This window comes from Meles meles, chromosome X (assembly GCF_922984935.1).
Source record: "Meles meles chromosome X, mMelMel3.1 paternal haplotype, whole genome shotgun sequence".
Lineage (NCBI taxonomy): Eukaryota > Metazoa > Chordata > Mammalia > Carnivora > Mustelidae > Meles > Meles meles.
Genome location: NC_060087.1, coordinates 41,945,969 through 41,964,697, shown reverse-complemented (window position 1 = coordinate 41,964,697; position 18,729 = coordinate 41,945,969). Strand labels below are relative to the sequence as shown.

The window sequence follows — 18,729 nt, the reverse complement described above, 5'->3', positions numbered from 1 at the left end:
GCATCTGGAGATGGGAAGAGGCTCCTCAACGGCCACTTCCGGATTCTGATCCCGGAAACGGAAACAGAGCCCCCCAAATGGCCAGGGGGCTACTGCCATCTTGGAAAGGGACCCCATGGTCGGACGCGTGGAGGGGCTAGACAGGCTTCGGACTGTGGGCGGTGATCTCTGCGGCTGATGGGCGGGGTAAAACCTCCAGTTGGGAACCAAGAAAGACAAAGGTGCCTTGTAGGATTTTAACGCCATGTTGAGTCTCGGTAAAAGGTTGTGTGGAAAGGTACAAGCGAAGGTCCCCGATATGGACGAAGACATTTTGGGGAATGCTCAGGGACACAAAGGTTCCGGGCTTTCTCGGTCCCGTGCTTTGCTGGGCAACAGTGGCCCCAGCCCTGAGAGTGTTTGTTAAGCTGATCAGAACGCCCTACCTTCATTGCACTGCCCTTCTCGTCCATCAAAACCTGGTACAAGAAAGATCACCACCCAGGCCTGCGGGCGTTTCCCTGCCTGAATTAGATTTATTTTCTTGACAAACGTGTTGAAGGCAAGTCGGCCTCGAGCCCAGTGTATTTGTTGGCATTATAGCAATGATAACTTGTAATAGTTGGCCCTGTTTAAGTGCTTTATTGCACGTAAATAGTAGCCTTAGGCAGCAGATAAATATCCCTGTCACCTTTGGACTTCAATGGGGCAAGCTGAGTACCAGAAACGTTAATTCATTTTGTCCCAGCTAGTAAATGGCTGAGCTGTGGTTCAGACTCAGAGCTGTGACCTTAAGCACCGGGCCATAGATCTCAAACTGTGGTTCCAGTCTTCTTACTGGTTCAGGAGACCTTCTCAGGAGGGTTCACAAAGTCAAAACTATCTTCACAATACTTTTTTTCATTGTCATTCTTTCTTGCATGTGTGGTGTAATATTCTGAGGCAACATAAGCAAAAGTTCTTTAGATGTCCTCAATTTTTAACACTATAAGGGGATCGTGACCAAAGAGTTTTGAACCATTGCTCCAGGCCAGGGGTTCTCAACGTAGGCGCTATTGACATTTCTCTGTTTGGGAAGCACTGTAGGATATTTAGCGGCATCCCTATCATCCCCTAACTGTCTCATTCCCGAAAGTGTCTCCAGACATTGCCAGTGTTCACTGGGGATGGAGATCACTGGTTGAGAACCACTGCACTAAGCTCTGCCATCCTCATCTGCTGGGGCTTCCAGCCCTTCCTCTTGTTGGTAACTTGAATATTTCACGCTCTGGCTTCCTCTATCTACCTGCCTATTGGCTGTCCCCACCTGACCGTCCTATATACTCCCTAAGACAGGCTGATGATTGTGGCTCTGGTTCAGTAACTTCCTTATCACCACCCATCTCCACAAGACCACCAGTTGCCTTCCCACACCTCTAGGCTGGTGCACACAGCTCCCTGGACCTGGAGTGTCCACAACACCCTCTCTCCCTGCACAATTTCAAGCCCCACCCACCCACTGGATATCGTAGTTTACCTCAATTTTCAGTTAACCTTTACAGAGCAGGGATTGTCTCTATTACTGTGATTCCAGCCCCTAGCCCAGACCTGGCACAGCTGAGGGGTTACAACTCAGTTGTGTAAACTCTGAGGGAGATGAGAACAGCCCTTTCACCCTGGGGTCTCTATAATGGCACGGAGTCTGGCACATGGCAAGTAGCTGGTCTTCAAGCCCAGCTGAATCTTGTCAGATTCTCTGAATTGCCTCTCCTCATCGTCCCTCTGCAGACTTCTCCTCCCCACTTACTGGGTAGCCTGTCCTTCCTATAGTTCAGCAAGAGGTCTCCCGTCCCCAGGCCTAGACTGTTTGGTTTCCTCACCTTCCAAAGGCCCACCTCTGCACACACCAATGACCCTACCACTTCCCAGAGCAGTTGTGTGAATTCTAGTCCTTTTAAGTCTGGCCTGGCAAACCTGCCTCCCTTTACAAGGTCCTCGTCTTCCCAGCCTCCCTTGCTGCCAGAGGTGGCCAAATCATCTTATTCTAGCCACAGAACGGCACGGGAAGTCTGTTGAACTTATGGAAGGTTCAGCCCTGTTATAAGGTAGTAAGACAGGACAGATGTCCTGTTTTCCTTGCTTGCTTTCCCATCTCTGGGAACATGGCAGCCATCATGGAACCATAAGGCTGCAGGCTGAGATATCGCCAAAATGCTTACAGAGGCACAGTGGAATGATTAGTGGTCCTCAGGCCTCCACCACTGGACTACAGTAAGCCGCCTTAGGTTATTACCTGGAGTAGGTATCACGTCCTTCTCAGGGTTATCTCACCCATGCCCATGGTTTCTGTTACTTCCTGGACACCAATAATCGAAACTTCTAGTTCCATCCATTGGTGGCCCCATCTCTGAATTTAACCCATTTAAAGGATTCCCCTACCTACTCAGTGGTCCAAAATTTACCCTCTTCTCCCACCTCCCTCTCCAAATGGCCTGCCTCATGGTGTCCAGTTCTGACATGTGGTCATACTGGGCCTCTCCTCCCTACCTCCTGGTTTTATTGGGCCTTCCCAAGTGTCTTGCAAACAAACAGCCCCCCTACATACACCGGTCCCCACCATCTGGCTTCCTCATACACTTGGGTGAATCTCACTCTTTTCTGCTTGATTTTTAGTTCATCCTCTATTCAGCCTGCCCCAGTTGCTTCAACACAATGTTCCACTATTGCGTGGACATAGTCATGCCATGTCCCTGGCCCACCTCAGTGTCTCCTAGATGATGGAGACCAGTTATAAATTCTCCAAGGTCCCAGAACTCACCACAGATTGAGCCCACCCCCGCCCCGGCAGGGACTTACAATCAGGTTTTTCACTTTAGACTTTTTAATATTTCATACAGCGATTATGGTGCATTCAGGAACCCAACCCCCCAAACCCCACTAGGAGGGCCCCCACCCCAGCCCTCCCACCCCATTTGAGGGCCCCAGGTCTAGAGTGGAGGACGGGGAAGTAACCACCCATCTGGGACTGACCCCAGACACTGTCCCTGCCCTGCCTCACCCTCCCCAGGGGTTTGGGGATAACACCTGGGCCCGGACCCCATGCACCCCTCTGCCCCTGCTTGTGCACATATACACACTATGGCTCCTTGAAGAGTTGGTCAGTTCCTGGCAGGGCCCTACTCAACAGCACCGAGTGGGACAGGGGCGGGAGGGTTGGGCTAAGGAGACCCTGAGAAGGAAGGAGGCCCCAGCTATGGGACTGCAGGAGGGAAAGAGTGGGGGGCCCCCCCCACCTCGTCCACCTCCCAGAGAGTCTCCGGTAGTCCGCAGGTCCCCCTGCGGCCGAGGATGGCGGGCAGGGGTGTAGGAAGGCGAATGGTCAAGGCATGCTTTCCCTTAGCCGACCCCAGGGTCTGGTGATGGTCAGGGTTCCAAATAGGGGCTGTGTCCCTGCCTTGGAAAGGCTGGGAGCGGGGCTTCATTGCACAAAATACTGTGGGAGGGCCACACGCAGAGGGTGGGGCCCAGCCAGTCTGTATACAGAGATATTGCATTTAAAAAATGAAAACCTCATTTAAAATAATTAAAAACAACAATGAATGAAACAAACAAAAAAGGGCCCACACAACATGAGGCAGGTGGGGCAGGCAAGAAAGCAGGCAGGGGAAGCCTCAGACCCAAGGCATTGCCACATCCTGTCTGAGTCGAGATCCCCAGCCTGGGCTAGCTCCGGACCCCTGGATGGCCGTGGGGTAGTGGTCCTGGGGGAGGGTATGATGGGGAGGAGGGGAAAGGCCTGGCCTCAGCGTGGGAGGCTGGCACGGCCATGCTGTCCACCGGTAACTACCGAGACAGAGAGAGACAGACAGACAGACAAGACAGACAAACCAGGCGAAGGAGCGATGAGAGCTTTGTTAGCACCCAGCAGACAGGCCAATAGGTGGGCTGACAGGCCAATGGTCGGGTGTTCAGACAGGCAGCAGGGAACATGTGGGCAGGCGAGCATGAGTCAGGCAGGTAGGCAGGCAGCAAGCGAGGAGGATGCAGCTGGGGGCTGCCCTGTGAGGGGAGTGGCATCCCTCCAACTGCTGCCTGCTGGGGCCTCGGTCCGTGGCTTAGAACTCAGCTTAGAACTCGGTGTCCACCACGCGGAAAGCTGGCCTGCCTGGAGGGGGAAGCAGAGCGGACGGCTGTTGGTGGGTAAGCAGGTAGGTGGCTGGGGCAGGGAAGAGGGCGAGGGCCATACATACCTGAGTCAGGCATTGATGAAGACCGAAGGCTGGCCTCCTTTTGTAGCTGGATCTCCTTTAGTGCAAATATGGAAGTAGCTGTGGATGAAGAGAGACACTGGGAAATGACCCACAGGGCCATCCAGGATCACCTCCCACATGGCCCCATTGGGGGAATTAGAAAAAGCTGCCTTTTGAGAGGCTTGACTTTCGCCTATCAAACAATCCTTACACACAAACCAGCTACAGCTAGGGAATATGGAATATGGACTATTACATGATGCCAGAAAATCAGTAATTCTGTCAAGTGTGATAATGGTACTGCAATTACCACCTGCTCAGTCTAGATGATGGTGCTTGGGATTTTAGTTTAAACTAGTGGGGAGATGCAGGAAGTGGGCCATTTTTTTAAGGTATATAATACTGTTATGAAAAATATTTTAGAGACATGCTGAAATTTATAGATGAATGACATATCTGGGATCTGATTCAAAATAATCAGCGGGAATACAGATAAAACCAGATTGGCCACAAGTAGATGACCTATTGGGAATACTTGGGGACTCATATTATTTGGTCTAATAGATAAATATATATAATTTTACTTATTTTTTTCTTTAAAAGATCTTATTGGGGCGGGCTCCTAGATGGCTCAGTTAAGGGTCTGCCTTCGGCTCAGGTCATGATCCTAGGGTCCTGGGATTGAGTCCCTGCTCAGCTGGGAGCCTGCTTCTCCCTTTCTCCTTCTGCCTGCCGCTCCCCCCTGCTTGTGCTCACTTTCTGTGTCAAATAAAATCTTTAAAATAAAAATCTTATTTGAGAAAGAGAGAGAGAGAGAAAGAGGAATATGGGGAGGGAGAGGAACAAGCAGACTCCGCAGAGCCCAATGTGGGGCTTGAACTCATTACCCTGAGAACATGACCTGAGCCAAAACCAAGAGTCAGATGTTTAACCAACTGAGCCACCTAGGTGCCCCTTATTTTTTTTTTAAAGTAACCTCCATACCTAATGTGGGACTCAAACTCACAACCCTAAGATCAAGAGTCATATCCCCACTGACTGAACCAGCCTGGTGCCCCCAAATATATAAAGGGGCGCCTGGGTGGTGCAGTCAGTTGAGGGTCGGGACTCCTGGTTTTGGCTCAGGTCATGATCTCAGGGTCCTGAAACTGAGTCCCGTGTCGGGCTCTGCTGCTTTAAGACTCTACTCTCTCTCCCTCCTTCAATCCCTCCCCACCACACATTCCCTCCCAAATAAATAAATCTTTGGGGTGCCTGGACGGCTCAGTCAGCTAAGCATCCAACTCTTGGTTTTGGCTCAGGTCATGATCTCAGGGTCCTGGGATCGAGATCCGTGTCGGGGTCCATGCTCTGCTGGGAATCTGCTTGAGGACTTCTCTTCCTACTCCTCTGAGCCTCTCACTCACACTTTCTATCGGAAATAAATCAATCTTTAAAATAAAAAAGAGAACACCCTGTGTGATTATGTTTCTGCATAGTACCAAGAATGGGGAAAACTCATGCTGTTAGAAGTCCAACTAGTGGTAATCCTTGGAGAGGGGTTAGGAATAACTAAACGAAATAAGAGGGCACCTTCAGGGAACCTCCTCATATCTTATTTCTTCCTTCATTTTTTTAAGGTTAGAAAGAGAGAGAGAGAGCGCACGCATGCATGAGCACAAGCAGGGGGAGCGGCAGGCAGAGGGAATGGGAGAAGCAGACTCCCCGCTGAGTAGGGAGCCTGATGCAGGACTTGATCCCAGGACCCTGGGATCATGACCTGAGTCAAAGGCGGACGCCTAACAGACTAAGCCACGCAGGCGTCCCTCATATCCTATTTTTTGGCCTGTATGCCAGTTACACAGGTGTGTTTAGTTTGTGAAAATTCATTGTGCTGTATACTTACGATCTGTGCATTTCATATATATTTTATAAGAAAATGTTTACTAGAAAAAGGGAAAGTGATGTTGCATCTATTTTTATGTATGTTTGAAAATTCCCAGGAAAGGTAAAAAGGAACTGAAAACCAAGTTAATATTTGTAATAAACACATCACATGTCTGAGCAAGGGTGTGCTACCCCAGAGGTGACACAGCCAGAGCCCTGCACATCTGCCCAGCGTCTTGTTCCCCACAGCCCCCGACCAGCTTCACTCACTGTCAGGAAGTTTGTGGATCCGCTCCCCCAGACTGAGGAAGAATGGATGTTTCATGGCGTCCTCTGCGGAGATCCGATTGCGACCTTCAAACTGAGTGGGGGACAGGTGTGGGGGACAGGCAAGGGGCGGTGAGGGCGGCAGCAGTGTACTGAACACATTCAATAAGCAGGCCTCTCTTCCTCCCCACCCCAGACCATGCCCCTGGAGCTCCCCCGTTTCCATACCCCTAGAATCCCCTAACCCCCAAGGCTGGCCCAGGAAGGTAGACTCACCTGCAGCAGCTTGTTGAGGAGGTCAGCCCCATCGCTGTCAAGTCTACAGCAAGGACAAGGGGACCTCCTTTAAACTGAGTTTGGGCACTCTGGCCCCTAACACTCGCCTACCTACCCACCAGTCTCACCGGGGTGCATGGCTCAAAAGGGCCTCGGCTCGATACTTGGGGTAGTTGTATGTCTTGAACTCTTCGTTGGACAGAATGCCTGGCCACGTCTCCTCGGTTGGGGTTCCTGATGGGGAAGAATTACCCTAAGCATCCACAGGGCGTCACTAATGTCCCCACGGCTCCTAGGGCCCATTCCTCCTCACCCAAGATGCGGAAGATGAAGTGCAGCTGTTCTTCCACCGTGGAGCCTGGGAAGAGGGGCCGGCCTGTGGCCATCTCATAGAAGATGCAGCCCACACCCCTAGGCAGGGAGGGCACAGTGAAAAGGGAGGCAGCCGGCTGATTGGCCATTGTGACCAAGCCACTGCCTTCACTACACAGCTCCTGCCACACTTCCACCTGTCCTCACCACATGTCAATCTGGGTAGAGTAGTCCGTGGACCCAAGCAGAATGTCAGGGGGTCGGTACCACAGTGTCACCACCTCGTTGGAGTAGGTCTTCGTTGGAATCGACTTAGCTCGGGCCAGGCCTGGGAGGTTGAGAGAAGGGGCAGCTGGAATTGAGGAGGTCCCAGGCAGTCTGGGGGAGAGGATAGCTGGGATGGAGAGCATCTTAAGCAAAGCCTGGAGAAGCTGAAGGGGACTGAGATTAGGTGGTCATGAAGAAGAAGGGTATGAAAGGATAAGGCTGGGGTGTCACGGGGAAGAAGGGGGAGGCCAGGGTACCAAAATCTGCCAGCTTCAATTCTCCTCTCTCGTTGATGAGCAAGTTTTGGGGCTTGAGGTCTCGGTGTAGCACCTTCTGCCGGTGGCAGTAGGCCAGGCCACGGAGCAGCTGGAACAGGAACAGCTAGGGACCCAGGAAGGGCAGGTGGAGTCAAAGTATATCCAGCAGCCCGACCCCCAGCAGACACTGCTCCCCCTCCCAAACACAGACACTGAGCCCAGAGCCTTATCTCACGGAAGAGGACAGGGTCCCAATGCCCTCCAAGGGCTCCCAGCAAAAAAGCCAAACGGGAAAAGTCTGTTTCTGGGAGATTTATGGGATGGAGTGGGTGAGTGGGGGCCCCCATGTGCCCCCGCTTCCTGCCCCACACCCACTTTCACGTTGTGCATGTTGATGACGTTCCCACAGTCATCCAGGTACTGCTTCAGGTCCTTGTCCTGAGGAGAGGAGATACAGGAGAAAAGAGGGGACAGTGGCCATCTCCCCACCTCCAAGACCAACCACCACTCAACCTTACCAGGTACTCAAAGACAAGGGTGAGGGACTTCTCCGTGTGGATAATGTCATGTAGCGTGACGATGTTGGCATGTTTGAGGTCCTTGAGCAGGGACACTGCAGGAAGCATGGGAGCGAGATGGGGGAAGAGTTAGTACCCCACTCTCAGGATAGAGGTGAGGATGAGGACCAGACAGGGATGAGCTCAAGGTTCCTTTCTTTCCCCGTGCACTCTGGGGTGGCGGCTCATAGCCACTGGCTCTATCCCACCCGGTGCTAGGGAGGGGTGTTCCTATGTTCCAGATGTGGAAACTAAGGCTCAGAGAAGAGTTTGGAGCAAGAAGCAAGAACCAGGCTTACAGCCCCACGCTTATGTGACATTAGATATTCACAACCTGTCTTTGCTTTCTGGAAAAAGGGGTTTTGCTTCAACCCTCAGTACAAAGGCTTGCAGCTTCTGTGAAGTTGAGTTTGCACATGTAACTTCTATGCAATTCAAGCTCATTCCGTGGGACAGTCAGACTAGAAACTGTCATGTCAACGAAATGTTAGCACTTCCACAGGTGCTCTCAGAACCAGACAAAGCAAGCACCCTACTTTCTAATTCCTTGGCCTCTTCTCCGAACAGGAACAGATCCCTGATTACCTTGATTATGACCCAGATATCTGCACGATGGGCATTTTCTCCTGAAGGCCAGAGTGTCAGAAGCGAAGTCTCAAAACCCCCAGTCTCTGTTCTCACCGTGGGGCATGTATGGATGAGCCATGGGGAGAGCCCGGGAAGCCTGGGACGGCCTTCCTGGGTGTCTGTACCTTCCCGGATGGCGGTGCAGGGAGCCCCCTCTTCGTGTTCCAGTCTGATCTCCTTGAGTGCCACAAGGTTGTCTGTGAGCTTGCTTTTGCCTTTGTAGACGGTGGCATAGGTACCCTGGAGTGTGAGGAAGAGTGATAGGAAAGGAGCTGGAGGCTGCGGGAAGCTCTCGTGACCCCTTATCCCCACCACAGGCCTCCTGACTGTCTCTCACCTCACCCAGCTTGTCCAGCTTGATGTACGTCTCCAGTTTCCCAAAGCCAATCTCAGACTGTGGAGTAAAGGGGCAGATTGAAGCAGGCTCACGGGAGGGGCCGGAGAAGAGAGAAGTGGGCAGAGGGGAGGCGAGGCCAGAAGCAGGAGACGCTCACCAGGCTGACACGGCGGAGGCGGCGGCTGAGGGGCTTGTCGAAGATGGGGCTGTTGAGGGTCAGCTTCTCAAGGTAGCCCTCAGGCAGCCGGATGTCGGCTGGGAGCGACAGGCGCTTGTTGATGTCCTAGCAGGCAAGACAGGTGGGAAGACCATGAGTGCCACCTTCCCGGGTTCCACCCTCTTCTCTTGTCCCACCACCAGCCAGATGGGGTTAAGCACCTCGGTGGAGATCTTGCGTGGGGGATGGTTGCGCATGCGCACCCTCACTGGCGACTGCACCTCATCGGAGGACGTGGCTGAAGCCTGGTCACTCTCCCCATCAGACCCCATCTTCAAGTCCTCATGTACAATCTCTGGTAATGAGGACACGGGGAGGAGGGCAGACCAGTTGAGGTCCAGAACCCCAGGAATCCCCTCCCCTGCAGAACACACTGCTTCATCACACACGTACACACAAGCCCCCTGAGCCGCCTAGAGTCCCTCAGGCGAGGGTGGCAAGGCCCAGGGAAGTTCAGACAGGTCGCGGCGGGCTGAGTAGGGGTGGAGGGCCAATAGTCACCTAGTGGAGCACCCCCATTCCAGGGGTGAGCTGAGACTGGTGCTGGCCCAGGGCCAGGAGGCAGGCAGCGACAGAGTAGCCAAAGGCCCTGGGAAGGCAGGCCCTGGGAAGGCGGGCCCAGGGCAGGCAGGCACCCGTAGGCCTGAGGGGGCCATAGCGGAGTGCAGGGGAAGGGCCAAGGGAAGGCTGGGGCAGCTGCAGCAGGCAGGGCACTCTTCCTCCCCCTGAGGCCTGGGCACAAAGCCAAGGAGAGGGACACAGATGGACAGACAGAGGGTGCTGAGAGGATGGCAGGGAGGGGGAGAAAATAAAGAAAGGAAAACGGAAATAATACATGTCTAAGGGGAACTAGGCTGGGAGGCAGTTCCTGGGGACCAGTGCCAGGGGCAGGGGTGATCAGTGGACCTACCTGGTGCAGAGCTGAGTGGGCCCCGTCCGGAGCGTGGTTCCCCAGGAGCGGCCCGAGTGGGTACCTCTCCAAGGTCACTGCCACCGCCACCCCCACTCTCATCCAGGCCTATCTGCTCAGGGGCACCATTGGTCTTGTCCACACCTCGGCCCCCTCGGAGTGTCATCGACAGCTGCCGCTTGATCTTCTTCATCCGATCCATGGCGACCTGAGCAGGAGGGATAGATGGGAATGGGTCCCCCGTTAGCACTTGTCTGACCATCATGGGCCCCCTAAAGCCCAAGACAACTTAGTGAGGTACACTGACATGAACCTGTGTCAGTGCCCACCCAACCCCTATGGAGGCCTCGAAACACTTGGGATTCCCGGAAACCTGGCACCGATGGGGACCCTTGTCAGCGCCCACCCACCTATAGCCAGCCCCTGGGGACCCCGCTCCTGAGTAGTGCACCTGGGTGTTGAGGCCTGGGTGGCTGGCTGAGGGTAAGGGCCCAACTGGTGGACTGTTGGCCTCTATGGGGGCAGCCTCACTGTGGGAACAAAGGCCTCCACAGCAGGCATTCTCAGGTGCGGTGGCGGTGATGGGCCCAGCTGTAGGTGGGGCGAGGCGCTCTCCCAGGACTGAGGGGCCACCAATACGGCCCTGGACTCGCCCATAGAATGGCATGTTCCACCGGCACCAGCCCCACATCACCCCCCAACTGCCAAGGCAGAATGTTCCCCACAACCATAAGGACCCACCTGCCTTCCCCAGCAACCATTGTCACGGTGACTAAGTGGACTACCCCACTGGTCTACTCAAGTGAGGGGTGTATAGAGAGGGGAGTCCTGCCCAGACCCAACCACTGGGTAGGTTGTTGGCGGGGGGGGGGGGGGCTGCATCTCAGTAGACACCAGCTGTCCTGAGGGCTCCTGGAAAGTTTCGACCAGGCTGGGACCCTATGGGTCCCACTCAAAATTTTTATATGCCAGGCCTTATAAAAAATTTTTCTACTTGAGAGTGCACATCTCCCCTATCACCCCAAAAAAATGTCCCAGTCCTCAAGGGTGGCCACAGGTCTTATCCTTTTCACCCCTATTAGCTTCCTGGCCTCACCTCCCCCCACAACTACTGCTAGTTGCTGTTCTGCAACCACAACCAGCAGTCCCACCTCAGGGCCTTTGCACTGGCTGCTCCTGGTGCATGGAAAACCCTTCCCCCAGATTTCAAAATAGCTCACTCCCTCACCCTCTTCGGACCCTTGCTCAAATACCACCTTTTCATGGATAATCCTCCACAAATAACCCTACTTAAAATCTCAACCATACTGAGCTCCCCCTTACTTTGCCAAATTAACCCCCCAGCACTTATCACCTCCTCAGAAATGATACCACCTACTTATTGGTTTCTATATTCTTAACTGTCTGTCTCCTCACCGCCATAACTAGAAGATCAGCTCCGCCAGGGTAGATTTCTGTCTGTTTAGGTCACGGCTATATCCTGAGGACCTGGAACAGTGACTGACACAGAGTAGATGCTCAAAAAGTGCTTATGGCAGAAATTAATGAATCAGGGGGCTGAGGGCCTAAGACCAATCCCCACCCAGTGGGCAGGGTAGGTCTGCTACTCGTGAACAACTCCAGAAAATGTGGCCCAGGGACACTGGCATCGCGGGAAGATGACCTAGATGGGGCCGCTGGAGGGAACAGGGCCACCAAAAGGCTTAGGCTGGCCTTCTTCTGCTTCCTCCTGGGCTCCAGGCCAGCAAGGTGGGGGAAAGACCTGGCCTAGGAACCATCTGGACTCACAGCGGGCCTAAGATGGCCCTGGGCCCAAGGGAAGTAGAGCTAGAGAGGAGATGGGAGGATGAGGTGGGGCTGGATTCGAGGAGAGAAGTGGGTCATCTGTTACCTTGAAATCAGGCGCTTACCCCACTGGTCCCTACACCCTGCTTCTGCCTGCCTGGCCTCACCACCCCCAGGAGGAGCAGAGGTGCCAGCCTAGCAGAGAGACTCCAGTAAAGAGGATGAGGTCGATTCAGAGAACTCAGGAGAACCACAAAAATTCTGACCCAGTAGGCCGAACACTGGACCTGAAGCTGAAGAAGGAGAAGCATGGCCAGCCCCAAAGGCAGTCTTGCATCCATGGTACGAATACTCAGTCGGCTTTGCCTGTAGTGGCAGGGAATGGGGCATCTGGGGGGACGGTAAGTAGGGCTGGATGGAAGATGAGGAGGGAGCCAGAAGGAGCCAGGGTCCATGACCTCTAACTGGAAACTCCAAGAGCTGGACATGTTCCAGAGTTCAGTTTTGGGGGGATTTTAGGAAGACAGGATATAAAATCTATGTATCAAACAACATTCCCAGCAGGGGGGCCCCGGGCAGACCTTTGTGAACAGAGACACTTTAACATTAATATACAATAAAACTTTTAAATATTATTATTTCCATTTTCTGAGCTTTTTAGAGTTCAGAATAGTAAAGGAAGGAACAAGAAACTGGATACACAACTCCACTCAAAAAAAGGGCATATGTCCTTCCTGACCCTCCGAGGACATACACCCATCCTCAGAATACTCTCACACCCAAGGGCACTCATCACCTCACACCACACTGTCCACTGAGGACATAGTCATCATACTCTAGTCATCACGGTCACCCCACAACTCGCACCGAGAACACAACATCCTCATCCTGTCCAGACCCCTATAAGCACAAACTGGCCCCTCAAGAAGACCTCTCTGCATTTTAACAGCACCTGCAATTTCCCCATTTATTTCTAACCCCCATCAGCAACAGGAAGCCCCAATAGAGCAGAGAACTGTTTGCATAGGCTCGGGCCCCTCTAAGTTAACACTCACTGCCACATTCTTGGGTGCCTCCTAGGCCAAGTTGCCCGTTAGCTTCTCCAAAGCACTTACCCCCATTAACACACTGTTCCCTGTGCATGATTCTGACCCCTATTAACATGCACTTGGGACCCTCTACAGCTGACCCAAATTAGCACTCCCTGGACCTTCACACTGCCCTGAATCTCATTAACATGAAGTGAAACTTGCCAATCCCTGACCTGTTTTGCCCACTCAGACCCCTCCATGGCTATAACTATCAGTAAACCCATATTCTGGTCCTCTCACTACCCTGTCCCCACCATCCCCCATCAGCACAAGCTGTACCTTCACTTCACCCTGACCTCTATTAGCACACACCGGGCCTCACACAGTGCCTCCCCATCAGCACACCCTGAACCCTTCACTCAGCCCCATTCCCCAGGGACATACCAACACAGTGTTCTATAATGGCCTGACCCTCATTAGCGCACCCAGGTCTTCATTCTGCCTGGAGCACCATTAGCACACACTTCAGCCCTCCATGGTTCTGAATCCACTTTATCACACCTAGATCTTCACATATTCCTGTCCTTTATTTCTCTTTGCTTCAAATCTCTCACACCTATAATGCCTGTTGGTTCACGCCTGAACCCCTTCACAACCCCGATTCTCCTTACCGCACCCCTTGGAACCTCAATGCGCCCCAGTCCCCCATGAACAAAAGCACACTGTCTTCACAACGTTCTGACGCTCACTAGCATTTTCCAGACCCGATACGGCTCTGATTCTTCCCCCAATGGCACACATTTAAGCACCTCCAAGGCTCCAAACTCATACCAATGGTCACTAGATTTTCATATGTAACTGTCCCTTATCGCATCCTGGAGTCTCACATCCCGTTCTCATGGATGGTTGGGGACGAACGGGGACACACACACACACCATCTTGATTCTTATATACTGGACCTCTTACAGTGCTAAGACATTTCCCTCACCACTGTGCCCTCCCACCCCACATATATCTGTAACTTCTGGTACCCAGTAGCACAGGCTCAGGTCTTCCACCACTCTGTCCCCGTTAGCATATCCTGGGCCTCATACTACCCAGACCTTTATTAACACACGCACGTACCCTTTACAGCTATGACCCCCATTAGCACACACTCAACACTCGAGTTCTTCCACTACCCTGACCTCCGTGAGCACTCTCTGAACCCCAGCACGCTGCAGTTCGTCACGGACGAATACACAGTATTGACACCATCCAGATGCTCAGTAACACACACGGGACTTCAGAGCCCTGATCCTATTAGCATACCTTCTGCTATCTCTACCTTATCCCCCATTAACACACACGGGGGTCTCTCCACACCTATAACCCTGTTTGCATACCTCAGCATTCCTGACATGCTCTCCCCCTATCACACACCGTTGGGGCCCTTCACTGCCCCCCCCCCCCCATTAGCACACGCTGGGCCTCAAGCCCTACACAGCGGTTAAGACTTATTATCACACGCTCCGACCCCTCCACAGCTCAGGCTATTAGCAAAGCTCGAGTCTTTCACCACCCACTTCCACATCCTCTAGTCCTTTGATCACCCTGCTCCCCATAAGCACCCACAGGACTGCCCATCCCCAGTTCTCAGACCGGGCCCAGGGCGGGGCCAAGGTCAGGGAGGCCCCGAATGACCCCCCGCCCCGGTGCACTCTGGGAAATTCGCTGGGGGAGGGGGCACATGCCAGGGGTGCAGCCTAGACCCCTGGGCACCGCCCGGGGTCTGGGTTGGTTCTGCAAGAAGGGCAGCCCCCACCCCACGTCTCGGGGACGCGCTCACCGGCGGGGGCGCGCGAGCAACCTCAGCGCCGCGGGGCCGGCGCGGCGGCGCCTGGGGCGGCGGCCCGGGCTGAGGCCGCGCGACCTCCTTCTCCTCCTGTTCGCCGCAGGCGCCCGTCCCAGTAGTCTTCGGCCATGGCTGCTGGGCCCGGGCCGCCGCCGGCTGAGGAGGAGGAGGCGGCGGCGGCGGCGGCGGTGGTTGAGGCGGAGGCGGCGTCCCGCTCAGCCGGCCATGAGCTTGGCCGCTGCGGGCGATGCCCCCGGGCTCGCTGGCGCCCGCTCGAACCCGAGAGCTCACGGCGGCTCGCGGCTCAGAGCCGACTGCTTGCGGAGACGCGGCGGATCCCAACGCCGAACACCCAACGGCCCAACCGCCGCGCGCGCCGCGCTCCGCGCATGCGCACGCACGCGCTGAAAGGGCTGAAGTGGGAAGGAGGGGACTCACCTCGGACTGCACATACCAAAAGATCCGTCCGCAGCGGGAGGGGGCCCGGCCATTGCGCGCCCACCGGGGAATGTGGCGCCAGCCCTGGAACGGCGCCAGGGAGAAGTGTAGAGGTTGCTTAGTACTCAGTTCCGATCTTGCTAGAAGTTTACTAGTGCCAAGGTGGGCAACGCCGGTAACCAGCGTGCCGGTCACCACTCGGTCCCCCTACGTGGTCTCACTTGGTACATCCCCATGGTGGCAAAAGGGACTTTGGCAAGGAAGAAAAAGACAGATGAGTCTGAGTCCCTTGAGGTGCCTTGGAAGGAATTTTAAAGGTTCGCGAGAAGATGACTTTTCTAGGAGTGGCGGCCTGGAGAATCATTGGCCTTTACCACCTTAGATAGGACAGAGTCTAGCCCCGCCCTGAACCCCCCCTCCTCCTCTAGCTCATTCCCACTGTGAACGTGTGCGGCCCCGCCCTTTGAGGTTGTCGTCCAGCCAATCGGATTCGCCCCCTGGGGTGAGGCAGAGCAAGAATGAAAGGCGTGGCTGAGCTGAAGAGGCGTGATTTCACTGCTCCGTGCAACGCCTCTGCCAGGTTTTCATTGGCTTTCAGCGCCAGGGGCGGACACTTCTTTTTGTTCGGAGCGCCTCTCTCGCCACAGGCCGATTATTCTGCAAGATCATTGGTCAAAAGAGCGTTCAATCGTCTTTCGCCCCTCCTCTAACCCCTCCCACCCCCCCGCCCCAGCAAGACGCACGGGGTGGAGCCTAGGCTGAGAAAAGAGGGAAGGCGGACCTTTAGACAGGAAGGTGCGTTACTGCGCATGGGCTGGGTCGGGAGGAGACCTCTTTTCCACCTCACGCGAGTATTTGCGTATGCACCCTGAACTGGGTTTCTTGCCTGCCAGCTCTCAGTTACCTCTTGTCTGCCAGAACCCCGCCCGTGGCTCTCCCCAGGTCTGCGGTTTTCTGTTTTATTTATTGAGCGCCTGTTGTGTGTCAAGCACTGCCAGCACACCTTAAGCCCTCACTCCTCTATGCCTGGAAAACTCCTACTGTCAACAAGCCCGGCTCAAATGGCGGCAGCTTTTGGCAGGCCTTCTGGGGCATCCTTACACTGCACTCCAGTCCAAAGCCAGCTTCCCCGCCTCTTCTGGGCTTCTTTTTATGGCAGCCTTGATCACACCGGTTAGAGTATTCTAGTAAGGTTCATACTAGCGAGGGTTATCAGAGCATGATGGGAGTGGAAATACTTGAGAAGTACACCGTGGGCTAGACCATCAGGTCCATTACTTCTTTGACCTCATTTTCATTTCCTACCCTTCTTCCTCTCACTCCAATGCTCCAGATGCATTTGTTCCCTTCAAGCTGTTTCTGAATAAAGCAGGCACAATCCAGCCTCAGGGACTTTGCACTTGCTGTTCCCTTTGCCAGGAATATTCTTCTAGATACTCGCACGCCTCATCCCTTCACTTCTTCCAAGTCCTTGCTTTAATGTCACCTTCATGAAGCCTTCCCCGAATACCCTATTTAAAAATGTCTACCTGCATCCCATTCGAGACCCCGACCTGGCCCTACAAATCTTCTGAATGATACTTGTCAACTTCTTACAATTTACTTGTGTTTGGTCTGTTCTGGGTCTCACCCCAGGAGAACATGAGGCACTCCCGCCCCCCCCCCCACACGCACACCCCTCAAGGCAGGCATTTTTTTTTTTTTTTTTTTTTTTTTTTTTTTTTTTTACCCATTGCTGTCTCCAATGCCTAGAATAGTACCTGTCCCATAGTAAGCACTCAACAAATGTTGGGGCAAATGTTCGATGGCAAATAGCTCTAGGTCAAGACAAGAGACAACCGTGTAACACCCTTCCCTTTGTGCCTGCCTGGTGCAGGGGACTCAGTGAAGTGACCCAAACCCTGCCCACTGAACTCTGGTCTTCTATCTTGTTGGTACAATGGTAGCCAAACAGGACAGAAAATGGCACATGGCGGGGGGGGGGGGGACTGAGATATAACCAGGATTCAGGGGTTCCTGCTGAAGCTTTTCTTGATAAAGAAGCATTTCAGGTACAAATGAAAGAGGAAGGTGATCCAGGAGTTCCGTGGCGAACAAAGGGACAGACTGAAGTGTCTGGAGAATCATGAGTTATAATGGGGGGAGATAGTGGACAAGGAGCTGGGATAGTATCGAAAGGGGGCAGAAGTTTGTGTTCAAGTGTCAGATGGTAACAGCAGCGGACCAAGGTGTGGAGTGTTTGGGGAACTCTTAAATGGCAATGGAGAAAGTATCTCTGGCAGGAAAACCTCTCCACTTGACCTAAACAGTTAGCATCACCACTTAATAGATGCCAGAGGAAAAAAAAAAAAAAAGATGCCAGAGGTAAAGCACTTCAGTCTCCAACATCCTAGAGGGGAATAAAAAGGAAGTATGGAAGGATGAGGTCACCTAAGCAGAGCAGGCCAGGGGAAAAAATAATCATGAGAGGGAGGCAGACAGGGGCAGAGGCTGTGCCTGGGGTCTGGAGCTGGCCTGGGAGGCGGCAGATGTGGGGGCAGGCTATGAGGAGTGTCAGGCCAGGTTCAGGGATAGATTGTGCTATTCCCAGTACCTAGGTATGAATGAAGGAATGAGGGGTCTGTTTTCAAGTGGGAGAAAGAAGTTGGGCTTCTGGCTGGGTGAGGGAGAGGTATGCGTGGCATCCCCAGGTACCAGGTGGCCAGTCTGATTGGTGCTTTCAACTATCTGGAGCCTTCAGTCAAGACCAAGGACGAGCATGGGCAGCTCTGCAGTCCTGAGGGCAGGTGCGCAGTGGGGGTGGCACTGTGGTGAGCCTGCTCCAACCAATCAACAACCCACAGCTGGCTCCCTTCTCAAAGGTAGGAGGCCTAGGGACAAGCAGACCAGACCTGAGGAGGGAGCAGGGTGGAGTGGGAAAGGTGCTTTTCCTCCACAGATGTTCTCAGCCAAATATTTTCATTAAAAACTGCAAAGTCTGCATAGTCATGGACATTCCTCGGTCCAACAGAGTTGTTCAGGCCTCCCTGCAGCTGGGAAGCTGAACAAGGGCTCCATAGGCATTCCTGGTGCTGGGAACCAGGATGGTGAAGACTTGTCCAAGGGCTCAGTGCTTTAAGCCAGATGGGAAGGGATCTGTCTCTCCAGGGACATAAGCCATGCTGACCAAGCCCTGGCTGATGGGTCACAGGTGACTTTCTTCTTCACGGAAAGAACAAGGTTAGAGAAGTTACAGGGTTTGCTCAAACACGACTCTCTACTACCTCTCAAAATCAACATGGCGGGGAGTTAGGAGTTGGAGCTGGACAAGGTGGAATTTGAATCCAGCTCAAATATAGTCACGCGGACCCAGGTACCTGTGCTCTATGCCTCCATCTCTTCCCAAGTGGGGAGGATGGGAGGAAGAAGTGGCAATTCCCACATTTTCTCTGCCCAGGCAACTGGTAGCTGGGGTGGGACTGAGCCCTTTGGGCTACCACCTGAACGGAACCACTCCAGAAGTCCCTTCCTTCCCTGGAAGCAGCAGGGCATGCCACATC

The 18,729-nt window shown here is 53.7% G+C and overlaps 1 protein-coding gene across 8 annotated transcripts; it reads right to left on the bottom strand.

Annotated features, from left to right (window-relative positions):
• Positions 1–3,851: 3,851 nt before the first annotated feature.
• Positions 3,852–15,560, bottom strand: CDK16 (cyclin dependent kinase 16). Of its 8 annotated transcripts, none has more exons than XM_045995302.1 (16): positions 15,191–15,551; positions 10,102–10,309; positions 9,353–9,486; positions 9,132–9,257; positions 8,975–9,031; positions 8,763–8,877; positions 7,972–8,066; positions 7,829–7,891; positions 7,454–7,577; positions 7,137–7,257; positions 6,931–7,028; positions 6,746–6,851; positions 6,618–6,660; positions 6,345–6,435; positions 4,209–4,286; positions 3,852–4,123 (listed from the first exon to the last, which is right to left on the bottom strand). In XM_045995302.1, exons 2-16 carry the CDS (start codon positions 10,301–10,303, stop codon positions 4,086–4,088), a joined length of 1,491 nt encoding a protein of 496 aa, XP_045851258.1. In that variant the 5' UTR covers positions 10,304–10,309; positions 15,191–15,551; the 3' UTR covers positions 3,852–4,085. The 8 variants fall into 8 exon arrangements, with proteins under 8 accessions (XP_045851258.1, XP_045851259.1, XP_045851260.1 ...); XM_045995303.1 differs by having other exon boundaries at positions 15,207–15,551; XM_045995304.1 differs by lacking the exon at positions 15,191–15,551 and adding an exon at positions 14,747–15,126.
• Positions 15,561–18,729: the final 3,169 nt, after the last annotated feature.